Here is a 17557-nt window from a genome sequence, read left to right as displayed (position 1 = left end):
TCACACGTTATTCTAACCTGCTGCGTAAATTCTCCTAACCGGCTACGAAAAAGTCACTGTAGCTGTATTCCCTCTAGTCAGAGCCTCCAGAATGGTGTGAAAATGGCAGTTATATTGTTCAGGGAGACAACCAAACCAGTCTAATTTGAATTAGTGTGAACCTAAAATATTGTCATGCAATTATAAATACAGTTTATATGGGTTGTATACTTATTTTCTATATAAATAGCCTCTAATATATATATATGTAAACAGATAATGTATGTCTACATTTGTGTTTTCTTGGAACGCTGTAAGTGCTATTGAATGATACAATATCAGCAGACCTTGTTGCATTTACAACTTGTGTAGCTAACTCCTATCATTAACTGATTTCAGCCAGTCTATGAATGGATTGACTGAATTGTGGATTGACTGAATTGTTCGAATGGAATGTTGACATATTGGCAATTAGAAAAATGTATTTATAGAATAATTCCTCTGAAACTGGCTGGCTAGCTACCAAACATACACTGCAGATACTTTCTTCAAATGCATTATTTTACACAGTTTCTTATCACAGCACTGGCAAACCATGGTTGACCAACTCCCTCACCAAAATGGCTGACCTTTATCCCATCATAAATATTTTATTCCATCATTAAAAAAAATCTAATTTCTAATTCAATGCTGTGACCATGTTTTTCTATTTATGATTGTTGAACATTGATTGACAGGTACATTTAATTTGTTCTGTAGAGAAGGCCCATGGAGTTGGTGGAAGAATCCTTTAATTCATGGACACTTGCTCAGCTGGGCCAGGGGCGCTTTAATTAGGTCAGGTGGAAATGTCCGACAGATCTCAACTTCATAAAAGGAGGAAATCGCCATCGCCCAATCTCGTTGCTTTCTCTTTCTTAGCTCCGTCTAATCCAGACGTTCTCTGCGTCCATGAATCCACCACAGACTACCCAGTAAATATACCACTTTATGGTTAAATGAATTCCTGCCTCAGTCTCATCCTTTTCTGTCACCTGACCCATGACCACCTGTTCACCTTCACTGTCAGTCATTCTACCTGTCCAGCTACCTACACAGATTCCACTAATCTTTCAGGTTCATTTGACTGAAAACGTTGGCACTGTTGTTAAAGCAATAAGGCCTGGGGGGGTGTGATATATGGCCAATATACCACGGCTATGGGCTGTTCTTATACACAATGCAACATGGAGTGCTAGGACACAGCTATTAGCCATAGTATATTGGCCATATACCACAAACCCCCGAGGTGCCTATTGCTATTATCAACTGGTTACCAACATATTTAGAGCAGTAAAAATACATTTTTGTCATACCCATGGTATACGGTCTGATATATTACGGCTTTCAGCCAATCAGCATTCAGGGCTCGAACCACCCAGTTTAAAATTGGGATTATAACATTTGAACTGGTTGTCTGGTAGACTATCATTTTAAAACATTGTCTAAAATGAACTTGATCTATGTATCCGATTTTGTGTAAATTTATAGCACAATTGCCAGTCACATACTTTATTGGTTCACAATTTTTGCGCTACCATTGCAAGTAAAGATTGAAATATGGAATTTTATGAATGCACTATAAACAGCTATAGATATGTATTTCAAGCCCAATATGTGTTGCTCAAACAGTCTTTTTACAAAGGCTACCTATACAAAATACCTTCCAGAAAATAGCACTTATTTTCCTTATGACTAAAGGATGCTTTACTGAACTGGGGTAACTTTACATTTACATTTACGTCATTTAGCAAACGCTCTTATCCAGAGCGACTTACAGTAGTAGTGAGTGCATACATTTTTATACTAGTCCCCCGTGGGAATCGAACCCACAACCGTGGCGCTGCAAGTGCCATGCTCTACCAACTGAGCTACACGGGACTACTTTAAATGACCCTGAGAATAATATTTAGACAACAATAATTTATCCTAATTTAGTAGGGTACCATAGCATGCCATCTGCTGGAAAATAAATTAACAGCAACCAAAAACAATACTGAAGTGATAGCTCTGTAAAATAGGACAGAGTTGCACTACACTCACAGGATTAAATTACTTGCTGAGATTAGTTTGATTTGTTGGAAGATTCAGGATAGGAAATATGAATCATAAAAAGTCAAGGTTTTGAGCTTTATTTGCTGTCATGGGCCCTGGATGGAGTTGGGGTCCTGAGGTCATGTGCCCTGACAGGAGTTGGAAGATGTTTGCCATCATGGGCTCTAGGTGGATTTGGGGTCTTGGTGAGGGGTTTGTTGTTAAGGGCCCTGGGTGGAGTTGAGATCTTGGTGAGGGGTTTGTTGTCATGGGCCCTGGGTGGATTTGGGGTCTCGGTGAGGGGCTTGTTGTCATGGGCCCTGGGGGGAGTTGAGATCTTGAGGTGTTTGTTGTCATTTGCCCTGCATGGAATTGGGATCCTGATGTGTTTGTTGCCATGGGTTCTGGCTGGAGTTGGGATCCTGATGTGTTTGTTGTCATGGGTTCTGGCTGGAGTTGGGGTCCTGAGATATTTTAAAGTGGGAGAAATCTTCTGTTTGTCCATCTGTTGTGCTGGACGCGGAGAGGGTTGTTTTATTGCAGGCATATTGGTATAGGTAGGATTCTCTAGAAACACACAAGAAAAACTAAACAATTTACTCCACAGTAATTGTCACAGAAACAAATACATCAGCCTGAACTCTCAAGAAGGTTGTAGACTGGGCAGAAAGGACAAGGCACAGATGAGAAGCTGCAAAGAATGAGGCTGTAACCACATGGAATCTGATGTACACCGCACATGTCATTTTTTGAGCTGTTAACCACATACCACCTGCTCTCTCATTCAGCACACTCTTAGGACCGTGAGACAGGCAGACCTGTCTTTCAGCATACGAGCTGCTCTATAAATGAGTGCACAGGGCTTGCTGGGTTTTTTTCATTGCTTTCTCACCCACTCTCTCTCTCTCAGCGCTATGCTATTTATCTTTATTACAAAGCTTTCTTTCATCTGTTTCAAATGCTTTAATCGTCCTCTACCTCTACAAACTACTCTTCTCTCCCATAGAATGTCACAAGATCTGGTTTAAGATAAACACAGTTAAGAGTGTGTATACTACTGGCTAAATCAATTTTTATAGCACAAACATCTTTGTACCTCTTTGTATTATGCTTCTCCTTCGTTGTAGTAAGATCCAGATGACCACTAGCAGTGGAACCAGTATGGCACTTGCTGCTCCCACTGCTACCCACAGCTTCCAGCCTAGAAACAAACCCCCATTGGAGTGGGGAGACCGAGTTACTGGTTGGAGGGAGATCAAGGGGAAAATGTCATTGATTTCTTCAAAGAGACACTTTTATTTATTTTGTATACAGTTATAAAAAGTATGGAAATCAACATTGTCGTTTTGAAAAATATTGAAACAACCACACATGCATGCAGGCACACACGTACAGTACACACGGACAAACATATATACAGTACCAGTCAAAAGTTTGGATATTTTTACTATTTTCTAAATTGTAAAATAATAGGGAAAACATCAAAACTATCAAATAACACATATGGAATCATGTAGTAGGGATATCCTTGTCTCATCGCGCACTAGCGACTCCTGTGGCGGGCAGGAGACGAAATTGGGGAGAAAAAGGGGGTTAAAATATAAAATTAAAAAGTTAATGGAATTTCTTTCCTTCTTAATGCGTTTGAGCCAATCAGTTGTGTTGTGACAAGGTAGGGATGGTATACAGAAGATAGCCTTATTTGGTAAAAGCCCAAGTCCATATTATGACAAGAACAGCTTAAATAAGCAAAGAAAAACGACTGTCAGTCATTACTTTAAGACTGAAGATCAGTCAATTTCAAGAACTTTGAAAGGTTCTTCAAGTACAGTCGCAAAAACCACCAAGCGCGATGATGAAACTGGCTCTCATGAGGACCACCACAGGAAAGGAAGACCCAGAGTTACCTCTGCTGCAAAGGATACGTTCGTTAGAGTTAACTGCACCTCAGAAATTGCAGCCCAAATAAATGCTTCACAGAGTTCAAGTAACAGGCACATCTCAACATCAACTTTTCAGAGGAGACTGCGTGAATCAGGTCGAATCATGGTCGAATTGCTGCAAAGAAACCACTACTAAAGGACACCAATAAGAAGAAAAGACTTGCTTGGGCCAAGAAACACTATCAATGGGCATTAGACCAGTGGAAATCTGTATTTTGGTCTGATGAGTCCAAATTGAAGATTTTTGGTTCCAACCGCCGTGTCTTTGTGAGACGCAGAATAGGTGAACGGTTGATCTCCACATGTGTGGTTCCCACCGTGAAACATGGAGGAGGAGATGAGATAGTGCTTTGCTGATGACATTGTCAGTGACTTATTTAGAATTCAAGGCACACTTAACCAGCATGTCTACCACAGCATTCTGTAGCGATACGCCATCCCATCTGGTTTGCGCTTGGTGGGACTATCATTTGTTTTTCAACAGGCAATGACCCAACACACTTCCAGGCAATGACCCAACACACTTCCAGGCTGCGTAAGGGCTATTTGACCAAGAAGGAGAGTGATGAAGTGCTGCATCAGATGACCTGGCCTCCACAATCACCCGACCTCAACCCAATTGAGATGGTTTGGGATGAGTTGGACTGCCGAGTGAAGAAAAAGCAGCGAACAAGTGCTCAGCATATATAGGAACTCCTTCAAGACTGTTGGGAAAACATTCCAGGTGAAGCTGGTTGATGGAATGCCAAGAGTGTGCAAAGCTGTCATCAAGGCAAAGGGGGTGGCTATGTTGAAGAATCTAAAATCTAAAACATATTTTGATTTGTTTAACACTTTTTTGGTTACTACATGGTCCCATATGTGTTATTTCATTAGTTTTGATGTCTTCACTATTGTTCCACAATGTAGAAAATGTTTTGAATCCCTGAGCCAACTAGATGAAAAATTGGTTGATGTGTCCTTGAGAAAGGCACTTAACTCTAATTGCTCCTGTAATTTGCTCTGAATAAGAGTGTCTGCTAAATGTCTAAAATGTAGAGAATGTCTATGGTTGAAGTTTGAGGATTTACCTGTCATCAATGGAGGGGTACTCTTTGTTGTCTTGCCAGCTGCATTATAACGAACACAATGAGTTAAAAATATATACTGTATATTAGCGGTGCTGCCAATGATGCTACTGTTGTATGATAAATATTACCATTATAACCACGATACATTTATGCACATGCTGAAGGGAGGAGGATGTATCAGATGAAAATGTTATTTTGTACTTACTAATAATAACTTGAGTTCCATTGCTAAAACTGTTTCTAAGGGAAGGGATATCTGCCAAAACCTGGCAGAAGTACCACCCACTGTCATTGTACCGGACATCTCTCACAGTCAGTCTGGACCAAGCTCTCCCAGACTCCTGAAGGACATGACCTCCATCGTTCTGCTCCACAGTCTTGTTGACCAATATCTTCTGGGAGGAAAGTTGACTGGAACATGAATCACTGCATGATTGGTTTATGTTGAAATACCACCTCACCCAGGCACTAGTCTGCGGCTCAAAACTGCAGTTGAGGATCAGAGAGGAGCCAAGAGGAGCTTCCACTGTCCTTTGGGGTGGATCCGTGATCACAGCGCTCAGAGCAGTTGCCATGAGTGCTAAGGGGTAGGGTAATATAAAACACAAGAGATTTGTTTTTTTTAGAAACAATGAGAAGTTCAATGAATTCAGACCAGGGGAAAAGCAGAGTAAGACAATGGAGAACCATAACTGCATCATGTTGCACATGCAATAACTGAATATACACAGTGTACAAAACATTAGGAACAGCTTCCTTATATTGAGTTGCACCCCCTTTTGCCCTCAGAACAGCCTCAATTCCTTGGGGCATGAATTCTACAAGGTATCGAAAGCATTCCGCAGGGATGCTGGCCCATGTTGACTCCAGTGCTTCCCACAGTTGTATCAAGTTGGCTGGATGTCCTTTGGGCGGTGGACCATTCTTGATACACTCGGGAAACTGTTGAGCGTGAAAAACTCAGCAGCGTTGCAGTTCTTGACACACACAACCCGGTGCGCCTGGCATCTACTACCATACCCCGTTCAAAGGCACTTACATATTATGTCTTGCCCATTCACCCTCTGAATGGCACACGTACACAATCCATGTCTCAAGACTTAAATATCCTTCTTTAACCTGTCTTCTCCCCTTCATCTACACTGATTAAAGTGGATTTAACAAGTGACATCAATAAGAGATCATAGCTTTTACCTGGATTCACCTTATCAGTGTATGTCATGGAAAGACCAGGTGTTCCTAATGTTTTGTACACTCCATGTAATATACTTTAATTGGGGACCTGTTTGTCCAATGTTGTCACTCAAACCATATATGTCAGTATACAGTTAAGCCATCTTATTTACCTTTCCATGAGACCAACATTGTAATAGTATTGCTTTCCTTGTGAAGGCATCTTCACATTAGGAGGTCAACCAGACATGTGCATGCAGTTTGTCAGTCAGTATACAACCCAATGAAAATCAAGGGGCTATGAAAAATGCAATTCCAAAAAGCAAATGCAAATGTTTTCATGGTTATATTGTTTACCCATGCATGTGTTGTATAGCAAGAAGTAGTAATCCTACCTATAAGAAACAGCAAGTTGATCACTTTGTTCCGGGTGTCCATTTCATGGGCTCAAAGTTTGGCTTCTCATTCTGTCTTCCTACATATCATAGCAACAGTACCTTCCTGAGTGAGATGAGGAAGGACTCTATGTGTGGGTGGAAGGAGGTGCATAACATTTACCGTATTCTGAAACCACACATAAGACGTGAGGTGAGGTGTGGTGGGGGCTGCACAAATAATCATAAAGACTGGTAGACTACATACATAAAATCTTCTGCTGTGCTAAAAGTTGTTCTGCAGTCACAGGTGTCCTCAGAGGTTGGTACTTTGTGCACTGTAGTGTAAGGGCATATGCCACCTCTCAATGAGTAAGTCTGTGTGGTGAAATTGTAAATGTGGCTCAGAGAAATTGAAGGGGCTTCGAGAGCTTGTGGGTTTTGGTCCAAATGTGTTAACACACTTTGCCACTACTGTCAACGTTACGAGAATATCCGTGTGACTTTCTGTGACAAAACAATACAAAGCTCTAACACATTTGTGGGATTTATGGAGCAGCATGAACAATTAAGTAATGCAAGGAGTATACATAAAGTTAACCCAGAATGTGTAGAATGTCTTAACAACATTGATAGACACATTTTGTCATTTACTTTTTGTGGTAGGAAGAAGAAAGAGGTCAACCACATACAGCTCACTGTGTAAAAACAGTAGAGGCTGCTGAGGGGAGGACGGCTCATAATAATGGCTGGAATGGAGCAAATGGAATGGCTATTTGATACAATTCCACTCCAGCCATTACCACGAGCCCATCCTCCCGAATTAAGGTGCAACCAAACTCCTGTGGCTCAAAAATAGTTTGAATCACCGTTGTTTCCACGTCATTTCAACAACAAAAATTAAATGTGATGATGTTGAAGCAACTTGGAAAACTGATTGGATTTGCAAAAAGTAATCAAGGGAGTTTCGTCTTTTTTTCACCTAACTTTTAACATAAATCCAATGGCATGGTGAATTATTGTTGTTGTTTTCACTGTGAATTACTATAGCTCCCTTGGGCCAAACCTTGTGATTTTGTAAATGCCGGATCTCTATGGTAAGACGCATCATTCACCAAAGTTTAATCAAAATCGGGCAAGTGCTGTCTGAGATATCTTTTTGACTCAACGAATTCATGCTTGCCCCGAAATGCGATCCGGAGGCTCCATATGGAGGATGTGACGCAATTGAGAAACCTCCAAATCTAGCTCTGTACTTGCCATTCGCCTCAAATTTGTTAACAATGCGAAGGGCTCCATATAGCTCCACATTGACATGATTTAATCATCATTCTAATTTATTTTCTGGTAATGACCTAATTGCTTTTCATTTACAAAGGAAAGAATACCTAACTGGATGGAAACAGATTATACCAAAGATTACGTAATATGGTTCATATTAAAACTGCACTACCCAGATTTCCCTTCTACTGCATCTGCGCAAAACACAAGACGGCCCTAAACGTTGGACAAGAGATGCAATGCACTCCAGCAGCATCAGTACCAGACCAGTAGTCAGTGTGCTCCAAATACATCGAAAAGAGTAGACGCGAAAGAACAGTATTTATCATTCCTGATACACCGGCACTGGTTCATTGGAACGGCAAGATGGGAGATCAGAAGGTAGGAACAACCGACCGAACAGGTGTTTTGTGTTTGCGGCGGTCGCAGGGCGTACAAAGAAAGGAGGAGTAGCGCGGAGGACCAGGACTTTGTTGATGTCTTAGATCATTGTAAGACCTTGAATGGTTACATCTTGTAATTGATTTAAAAGACACGGCGTATTTTATGGAGGCACGTCTACAGCAAGGTTTGCAGTCCCTCAACCAATTACTACTCCGAGCATTAGTTTTCGAGAAAACTACGCCTTGCCGTGACAGGTCCCAGAATAGTGTTTATTGATTAAACTTGGAAATGCATACCAGTCCAAGACACATTCACAACTGTTTGTTTTTAGTTTGTATCGCTCTACAGAGACCTAGGTTGCGATAATAAATAGGTGGGTGCAGAGAGTGTGCCATTATCCCTATGATTTGGGCCTGGCGCATAGCCTATCGCATCAAAGAGCATATCAAATGCTTCTTGGAGTGTATGAACTGAACTGACGGTTTGGGACTGGACTGTCGACATAATTTGCCTGGATCTTTTTTAATGCAGTATCATTAATTCAATGTATGAGGTTGGCTGCTTCAGAGATGGGGTGCCTAGTGTACGCGTTATGAGGAGTTATACCCAACAACTGGAGACGCATTATTACATTATGGATGCGCATACTTCCGGTCAAGTAGCAAGATGCCCGCCCTGGTCACAGTTTACACAGAAGGGGAAATTTACTCCCAAGAAATGCAAATGACCAAGTACTGACCATTTGATTAACCCTTACTAATTGGAATGTACGCTATTGTTAGGAGGGGTGATCTGTGTAATCCTGAAGCAAGGTATTTCATGAAATATTCTACTGTTTTCTATTCTATAATTGAGAACATGTTCCAGTGTCCAAATGCGATACAGATTATTCTTAGGCAGATGCTTGGCTACTTTTAACTTTGTGTTACATTCTGCAGGAATCACTGCGTAAGATCACCACTACCCTGGCCCTGAAGAATGATGAGATCACAAACTTCATCTGCTGTCTGAAACAGAGCCTGGAGAACCTGGAGGTACTGTACACACCATCTGGGCAGGTCTAACATTATGTTACAGTCTGAAGCAAGATTGCAGCATGTGTGCGACACAATGGCTTTATGAACTTGGCATAGTGTACATGGCGTACTAGTCTGTCTGACTGGATGGATGGTCAGAGAGTCTATCAGTGAACTGATTCCTTCCCTATTGGCCCCTGCAGGGGAACTCCAGCCATGTCCAGGAGGACCTGGAGACAGAGTTCAGCTCCCTCCACTCAGTACTGGATGAGCTGAAAGACAGTATGGTCACCAGGATCAAACAGGAGAGGGCCAGCCGCACCTATGAGCTACAGGTCAGTTCATCTTTATTGGGTTTTTACTGGATAAGGATTTTACAGGCTTTTGCTTTGCATTTCTTGATCTTTTCAGATTTCAGTCATTAACATTCAACATTGAAAAAACATGTTTTATGACTTCCCAAGCTATCCAATCATAGGATCGACTTATGATCAGTTTAGCATGACTCATTCTCAGGTTTAGAATTGGGATAACTTTTTGTGAGTAAAGCCACGTGCATACTGATTCAGTGCTGCTTAGAAATGTTGCTACAGTATGAAAGGCTGTGTGTGTTGGGGTCTGCAACGTTAGTATTCCTAGAGGATTATTGTGTATGTACTGTATAATCCTGTTGACCTCTCAGCATCTGAGTGTCAGTTAGCCAGTCAGTCAGACAAAGCAGCGGCATGGGTAGCTTTACAGAACTACATTGCTTCGTAATAACAGAACTCCACTGCATCCATCTGTGCTTGATTATGTGAGTGGGAAGTGTAGAAACCAAAGTGATATACTGAACAGCCAATTACAGTAGGTTAATTGAAGAAAAAAAAGTGTCTCATGACAATTCAACTCAAATAACTTTTCCTGTGATGGAAAGAAACCTCAATGACACAGTAAAGAAGACATTTGTTACATTAGAAGGAAACATTGTCTGGACTGTGATTAAATATATCCTTCTCTCTCTCTGTCTTTCTCTCTGGTTCTCTCTCAATTCCATTCAATTCAAGGGGCTTTATTGGCATGGGAAACATGTGTACATTGACAAAGCAAATGAAATGGATAAACAAAAGGGAAATAAACAATAAAAAGTGAACATTACACTCACACAAGTTCCAAAAGAATAATGACATTTCAAATGTCATATTATATATATATACAGTGTTGTATCAATGGGCAAGTAGTTAAAGTATAAAAGGGAAAATACATAAATATGGCTTGTATTTACAATGGTGTTTGTTCTTCACTGGTTGCCCCAGGTCACACATCTTGCTGCTGTGTTTTCACACTGTGGTATTTCACCCAATAGATATGGGAGTTTATCAAAATTGGATTTGCTTTCTAATTGTTTGTGGGTCTATGTAATCTGAGGGAAATATGTGTCTCTCTGGTTCTTTCTCTCTGGTTCTTTCTCTCTGGTTCTTTCTCTCTGGTTCTTTCTCTCTGGTTCTTTCTCTCTGGTTCTTTCTCTCTGGTTCTCTCTCTCTGGTTCTCTCTCTCTATCTTTGGTTCTCTCTGTCTCTGGTTCTCTCTGTCTCTGGTTCTCTCTGTCTCTGGTTCTCTCTGTCTCTGGTTCTCTCTGTCTCTGGTTCTCTCTCTCTCTGGTTCTCTCTCTCTCTGGTTCTCTCTATCTCTGTCTCTGGTTCTCTCTCTCTGGTTCTCTCTCTCTCTCCCTGGTTCTATCTCTCTCTGGTTCTCTCTCTCTCTCCCTGGTTCTCTATCTATGGTTCTCTCTCTCCCTGGTTCTCGCTCTCCCTGGTTCTCGCTCTCTCTGGTTCTCTCTCTGTCTCTGGTTCTCTCTCTCTCTCTGTCTCTGGTTCTCTCTGTCTCTGGTTCTCTGTCTCTGGTTCTCTGTCTCTGGTTCTCTCTCTCTATCTCTCTCTCTGGTTCTCTCTCTCGCTGTCTCTGTCTCTCTCTCTGTCTCTGGTTCTCTCTCTCGCTGTCTCTGTCTCTGGTTCTCTCTATCTCTCTCTGGTTCTCTCTCTCGCTGTCTCTGTCTCTCTCTGTCTCTGGTTCTCTCTCTCTCTCTCTCTCTCTCTCTGTCTCTGGTTCTCTCTCTCTATCTCTCTCTGGTTCTCTCTCTCTCTTTCTGGTTCTCTCTATCTCTCTCTGGTTCTCTCTCTCTCTCTGGTTCTCTCTCTCTCTGGTTCTCTCTCTCTCTGGTTCTCTCTCTCTCTCTCTGGTTCTCTCTCTCTCTCCCTGGTTCTCTCTCTATCTCTCTCTGGTTCTCTCTATCTCTCTCTGGTTCTCTCTCTCTCTCTCTGGTTCTCTCTCTCTCTGGTTCTCTCTCTCTCTCCCTGGTTCTCTCTCTCTCCCTGGTTCTCTCTCTCTGGTTCTCTCTCTTTCAGAGTCAGCTGAGTGCGTGCTCCAAAGCCCTGGAGAGCTCTGAGGAGCTTTTGGAGGTAGCCAATCAGACTCTCTGCTCCTCGGAAGCAGACGACTTCACTCAGGTAACGGCTGGATGAAAAGCTTCCATAACCTAGCTAATTTAATTTCCATATCTTATGCAATGATGCCATTGGCATTTTGCTTGAGGATATCCATAATGGTTTTATTGGCATGAGTGTTGTTATACATTTGACATTTTAGTCATTTAGCAGACGCTCTTATCCAGAAGGAATTACAGTAGTGAGTGCAAACATTTTTGTACTTTTACAGACTGGTCCCCTGTAGGAAACGTTGAAAGCGCCAGGCATTACCAACTGAGCTACACAGTTACTATCTGTTTCTTATCTTCATGTACCTTTATTGTAAAGCAGTACAGTATGTTGATCTGATGTGGTTCGTTGTGATGTATGTTTACTGTGTAGCACAAATGTAATGTTTTCAATTGTAAGGATGTGGCTGCAACTGAGTTCTCTCTCGGTCCATATCTCCCCTCCTTTCCCTTTTGCTTTCCCTGTCTGCTTCTCTCCAGGCGGCCAAAGACATTAAGGATAGGTATAGTACATTGCTCTCCATTTCTCAAAGTATCTTCTTAACTCACTAACCACCTGCTCACCCACACACATTCCAACAAAATATAGATGACATACAATCACGCTGTAGCACACCCTTTTAATCACCACTCTATAGTCTTCTTGCTCACCTCACCTGCCCTCTCTGTCCCAAACATGTGTCAGTCCCTCGTGGCACGTGCTCCAATCTATCCCCTCTCTGGCTGTCAGTTTAGTTTTGGACGTTTCGTGTGTGTCTGTTCATGATTCACAAATATGTTTTTGTGTGGTACTTTAGAAAAATAGTTAGTATGATATTATAGCTCTGTGTAGAGTGATTACTAGTTACAGTAGTATTACAGTACAACACTCACTGTGTCCTGTCAGTGGGTTGAATAATGAGACATGTCTCACTCTGTGTGTCTTTGTTTGGGGGAGAGCAGTGTGACAATGGCCCCTGCCTTCCGTTTGTCGCTGAAAGCCAAAGCCAGTGACAGCATGAGTCACATGATGGTGGACTTCACCCAAGAGCGCGAGATGCTGCAGGCAATCAAGTTCCTCCCAGGTCAGTGTGGGACCCATTATGTCTGTCTATTGGTTCCTCTTTAATAACAGCAATGGACAATGCTCTATGGACAATAAGGGTATAATGGGTGGATTGGCGGCCATTACGAGTTTACCCATTGGAGCAAAGCAGGAAGTAAAAGCAGGAAGTGTAACCAGCAATCTGTGCTGTGATTTGTTGAATCAACTCAAATGTCATTACAAAAAATGCATTCCATTGCATGAGCCACATAAGTTAGCATAATTTGAATTAACATTCTACATTACCATGGAAATTATTGCATCATGAGTGTACCCATGAGTTTAACAGTCAAATTGACAATGTTAGAGGTTCCAAACTCGTTCTATTCATTCTTATTTCTGTGCTTACAACATTCTCTGCTGAAGTTATATTTCATTTAACTGTTGTGACAATGTGTTTTTGGTACCACCCATGTTGACCAAACCTAGCCCTCTCAGTATGAAGGACGTAAGCCCCAATTTCTCTCCCCAGTACCTGCCACCCCAGAGATTCTGGTGTCAGAGTGCCAGGTCTGTGACAACACGGTGACAGTACAGTGGGCTCTGCCGGAGCCTGACACCAAGATAGATCACTATGACCTGGAGCATCGCCGCACCAACTACGAGGGGCCGCCCCGCGCCCGGGAGGACTACCCCTGGATGGTGGTGGAAGGCATTCGAGAGACAGAGTACACCCTTACAGGTAAGCGTGTCAGGCTACGGGTTAGAGTTAAAGCTAGGGTTAGGGTTGAGCCGGGGATGTGGACATGAAACTAGGGTTAGGGTTATGGCTTGGGTTAACTAGTAAGAGGAGGGCCTGTCTTTAGATGCAGTAGCCTAGGAGTAATACGTTTACTTAAATTGACCAACTGTGATTATCAAGCACCCTTTATGTGATTTCAGGGCTTCGCTTTGACACACGTTACATGACGTTCCGTGTGAAGGCGTGTAACAAGGCTGTGGCAGGAGAGTTCTCTGAGCTTGTAACACTGGAGACACATGGTGGGTGAACTGGACATTGTCCTCCACCCAGGAGGGAGAATGCATGTACACTGTATCTAGTCCCGTGTGGCTCAGTTGGTAGAGCATGGCGCTTGCAACGCCAGGGTTGTGGGTTCGATTCCCACGGGGGACCAGTACAAAAAAGTATGAATGTATGTACTTGTAAGTCGCTCTGGATAAGAGCGTCTGCTAAATGACTTAAATGTAAATGTAATGTAAATGTATCTTTTTGTCCTAAATGTCTTCTAATGTGATAAGAATCAATGAGTCAGCACATCAACATAAAGCCTGGGTCTATCTCGCCACCCCTCTACTCCTCCCTGCAGCGTTCCTGTTCAAGCTGGATGCAGGCTCGTCCCATCAAAACCTGAAAGTGGAGGACCTCAGTGTGGAGTGGGACAGCTGTGGAGGGAAGGTCGTCCAGGACATCCGCAAGGACAAGAACAGAACCAACCAATCTCCCATGCACTCCCCAGCCAGGTCAGAGACACCTTCTGCCATATCCTTTGTGCATGAAAGTTGTGGTTCAACTTTGGCGTCCTCTGACTCTCCCTCTTCTCCTCTCCTAGGACGGCCATGAATTCACCGAAGAGAGTGCCGTCTGCTCGGGTCGGCAGAGACCGATTCACGGCTGAGTCCTACACTGTACTGGGAGACACCTTTATCGACGCAGGCCAGCAGTACTGGGAGGTGCGGTTCGATAAGGAGAGCAAGGCGTTCGCTGTGGGCTTGGCCCTGCGGAACCTGGGCCGTTTTGACCAGCTGGGGAAGAGCAACTCCTCTTGGTGCATCCACCTTAACAACTGGCTGCACCAAAGCCTCACAGCCAAGCACAACAACAAGGCCCGCACCCTGGACTGTCCCATCCCGGACCGCATAGGGGTCTACTGCAACTACGAGGAGGGTGAGACAGACCCCCAGATACACCTCAAATATATCTCCTCTCCACCTTACACTGGAGCAGGTTTTCCACATTCAGTCAGGGGGACCACTTAACTGAGACAGACAAACAGTACATAGTGATTTGTACTTAAGACCAATCTTCATTAAATAGGATTAAATAGGTCTGGATTAAGGATTGGATCAGGAGTGGGTTAGGTAATGTAATCAAATGAACATGTTCACTTGAGCCTGTCTGTACTCTGTGTTCTGTAGCTATGCTGCTGTATCAAATCTTTAGCTGCCTTAAGAGTTACATTTCTCTCCATCCAGGTGCACTGTCCTTCTACAACGCCAGAACCAAGACGCTGATGCACACCTTTAGAACCAAGTTCACTCAGCCTGTCATACCAGCCTTCTCGGTGAGAAACTTTGATTTTGTTTACTTTGTGGGTCACTATCTCTAGGCAAGTCACAGCCGAAAGAAATTAGGCCACTGTCTTCGAGAAAACACACCTTATATGTTAGGTTTGTGTTCTGTCGAACCCCTGCAGGTGTGGAATGGGAGTTTCTCGGTGCAGACGGGTCTGCAGGTGCCCAGTGTGGTGCAGAGTGGCCAGAGGAAGAACAGTGGTACCAGCAGCTCCAACGCCAGCCTCACCTAGACCCATCCAGGCCACAGCCACTACAGAACTTTACCCCACTGAGGATGTGTGGTGCTAGGAGCTCAATCTGGCCCAGCGCTGCCCACTGCTCATCCCAACACCACCATACACACCATGCCTGCCTGCCTGCCTGGGGTGATGGTTGTACTCTGCCTCATCCAAGTCAGCTCATTACACTCCCTGTGCCTTCCAGAGAGGTGCCCTCATCCGTATACTCACTTAGGCAGAACTGAATCAGTCATTTAATTCATATCCATAATTAAAGGCAAAATGACGATAGCCTAGTTACCAGTATATTAGGAGCTAGGCACATATGTTTATATTGAAATGCAACATTCAAAGACCCCAATGCAACGAGAAACAAATAGTCCATATAACTTGGTTGTAGTACAGTAGTCATGAATACATACTGAATGTTCAAAATCCTCTGCCTATAATTTAGCTAGTTGCTCCTCAGTACAGAAACACCTAATTTATCTGTATAACCCAAATAACTTTGTAGCAAAATGACATGCTTCTAATCAATATATTAACACTAGGAATGTATTGAATTCTACATCGCCAGCAGCTGTCTGGGGACAAGTGGAAACAGAGTTGGAAATACAGTACACCTGATTGTTTTGTAGAAGTGTTTGTATGGGGGAGCATGGGTCTGAATATGCGTGTGTTGGATTGAAATCTACTGTTATATGTGTGTGTCCCTAACTTGTCACCGTTTAATCACCTGCAGTGAGAAGATAAGCCATTGTATGAGCTGGGTGGGGACTCCCTGGATAAGAAAGAGATGTTGCTGAAAGTGTTTAGTTCAATGTTAACAATCTAGAAGAAAAAGAAACGCACACCTATTAGGTGAGGTGCTGGCTAGCGGAGTAGAAAACTTCAAAATAAAGGAGAGCCGCACACTCTAGGAGCTCAGATGCAAAAATGTTTAATTTACCAACGTTTCGACAGGCAAGCTGTCTTCATCAGTGTACAATCACAGACACTGCGGGATGACTCGTTTATATAGTGTCAAGACACACAGGTGTCTGTAATGGCCAAGAGTGGCCTAATATCATTGGTTAATTTCTCAAATATTAAAATGGCATAGAAAGAGCAGCATACAAATGGATAGCATACGATCATAGACTCACTTAAGACCACACAAGCCTACAAACAACCACAATGGCAAAGTCACAACAATCACAAGAATGGCTTCAGATCAAAGTCCACGTTGAGACCGAAGGGAGCAAGGGTCTTTAAGTTAAAGATCCAAGCAGCCTCTCGTTTTAGCAAAAAATTATCAAGGTCACTCCCTCTCTTAGGGAGGGTGACATGTTCGATGCCAATATAACGCAGAGACGAAATCAAGTGGCCTGCCTCCAAAAAGTGGGCCGCAACTGGGTAGATGCTTTTCTTAACTCCTGTTCTGAACATCTGAGATTTACTATGCAATCTGATACACGTCAAATCAGTTTTCTTGACCTTCTGATCTTGTGTGAAAATAATGTTCTATACACTGACCTTTACAGGAAACCTACTGATCGTAACAGTTTGTTGAGGGCTGATAGCTGTCACCCACTTCCCTTGAAAAATAGTTTGCCCTACATCCAATTCTGTCGAATCAAAAGAATTTGCAAAAAACAATCAGATTTGACAGAAATATGGCTGAGTCGCAAAGAAAGTTCAAGGAGAGGGGGTACAAAACTGATTGGATTAATATTGCCATTGAGAAAATTCAAAACAAAACGAGACATGACCTTTTTCAAGGGCAGTCTCGCAAAAAGACGCATTATTGCATTCTAACTACCCGCTATTCAAAGCGCTCTGAACAAATTAAGGGAATCGTTCACAAACATTGGCACATTCTAAAATCCGATGATAGTCTCGGTAATGTGTTTTCGGACCTTCCCTTGGTCGTATTTTCGTGGGGCAGAAATCTCAGAGACCAATTGGTATACTCTGATTTACCACCCCAAGATATTCCTGAACAACGTATATTTGCGCCCCTACTGGATGGAAATTATAAGTGTAATGGCACTTATAAATGCAGATCCTTCAAACACCCACAAACAGGGAAATCGATCCCAATCAAAGGTGTTATTACGTGCTCCACTAAGGCAGTTATTTATCTTATAACTTGTCCTTGTGGTAAAAATTATGTGGGTAAAACAAAGCGTGAATTAAAAGTACGTATCTCAGA

At 42.7% G+C, this 17557-nt stretch overlaps 2 protein-coding genes across 3 annotated transcripts; one reads left to right on the top strand and one right to left on the bottom strand.

Annotated features, from left to right (window-relative positions):
• Nucleotides 1-2134: 2134 nt before the first annotated feature.
• LOC129854759 (uncharacterized) lies at nucleotides 2135-6726 on the bottom strand. 2 transcript variants are annotated; one of them, XM_055921910.1, is made up of 5 exons: nucleotides 6634-6726; nucleotides 5271-5645; nucleotides 5066-5104; nucleotides 3149-3292; nucleotides 2135-2619 (listed from the first exon to the last, which is right to left on the bottom strand). In XM_055921910.1, the coding sequence occupies exons 1-5, from the start codon at nucleotides 6674-6676 to the stop codon at nucleotides 2150-2152; spliced, it is 1071 nt and encodes a 356-aa protein (XP_055777885.1). In that variant the 5' UTR covers nucleotides 6677-6726; the 3' UTR covers nucleotides 2135-2149. The 2 variants fall into 2 exon arrangements, with proteins under 2 accessions (XP_055777885.1, XP_055777886.1); XM_055921911.1 differs by having other exon boundaries at nucleotides 3149-3253.
• A 1172-nt stretch (nucleotides 6727-7898) lies between these two features.
• Nucleotides 7899-16285, top strand: LOC129855125 (fibronectin type III and SPRY domain-containing protein 1). The gene is made up of 12 exons (XM_055922468.1): nucleotides 7899-8274; nucleotides 9216-9311; nucleotides 9497-9628; nucleotides 11678-11779; nucleotides 12247-12269; nucleotides 12709-12830; nucleotides 13323-13532; nucleotides 13733-13831; nucleotides 14158-14311; nucleotides 14401-14735; nucleotides 15044-15132; nucleotides 15265-16285. Exons 1-12 carry the CDS (start codon nucleotides 8260-8262, stop codon nucleotides 15373-15375), a joined length of 1488 nt encoding a protein of 495 aa, XP_055778443.1. The 5' UTR covers nucleotides 7899-8259; the 3' UTR covers nucleotides 15376-16285.
• Nucleotides 16286-17557: the final 1272 nt, after the last annotated feature.

The sequence above is a fragment of the Salvelinus fontinalis genome, chromosome 5 (assembly GCF_029448725.1).
Source record: "Salvelinus fontinalis isolate EN_2023a chromosome 5, ASM2944872v1, whole genome shotgun sequence".
NCBI lineage: Eukaryota > Metazoa > Chordata > Actinopteri > Salmoniformes > Salmonidae > Salvelinus > Salvelinus fontinalis.
This window is presented reverse-complemented; position numbering and strand designations above follow the sequence as displayed.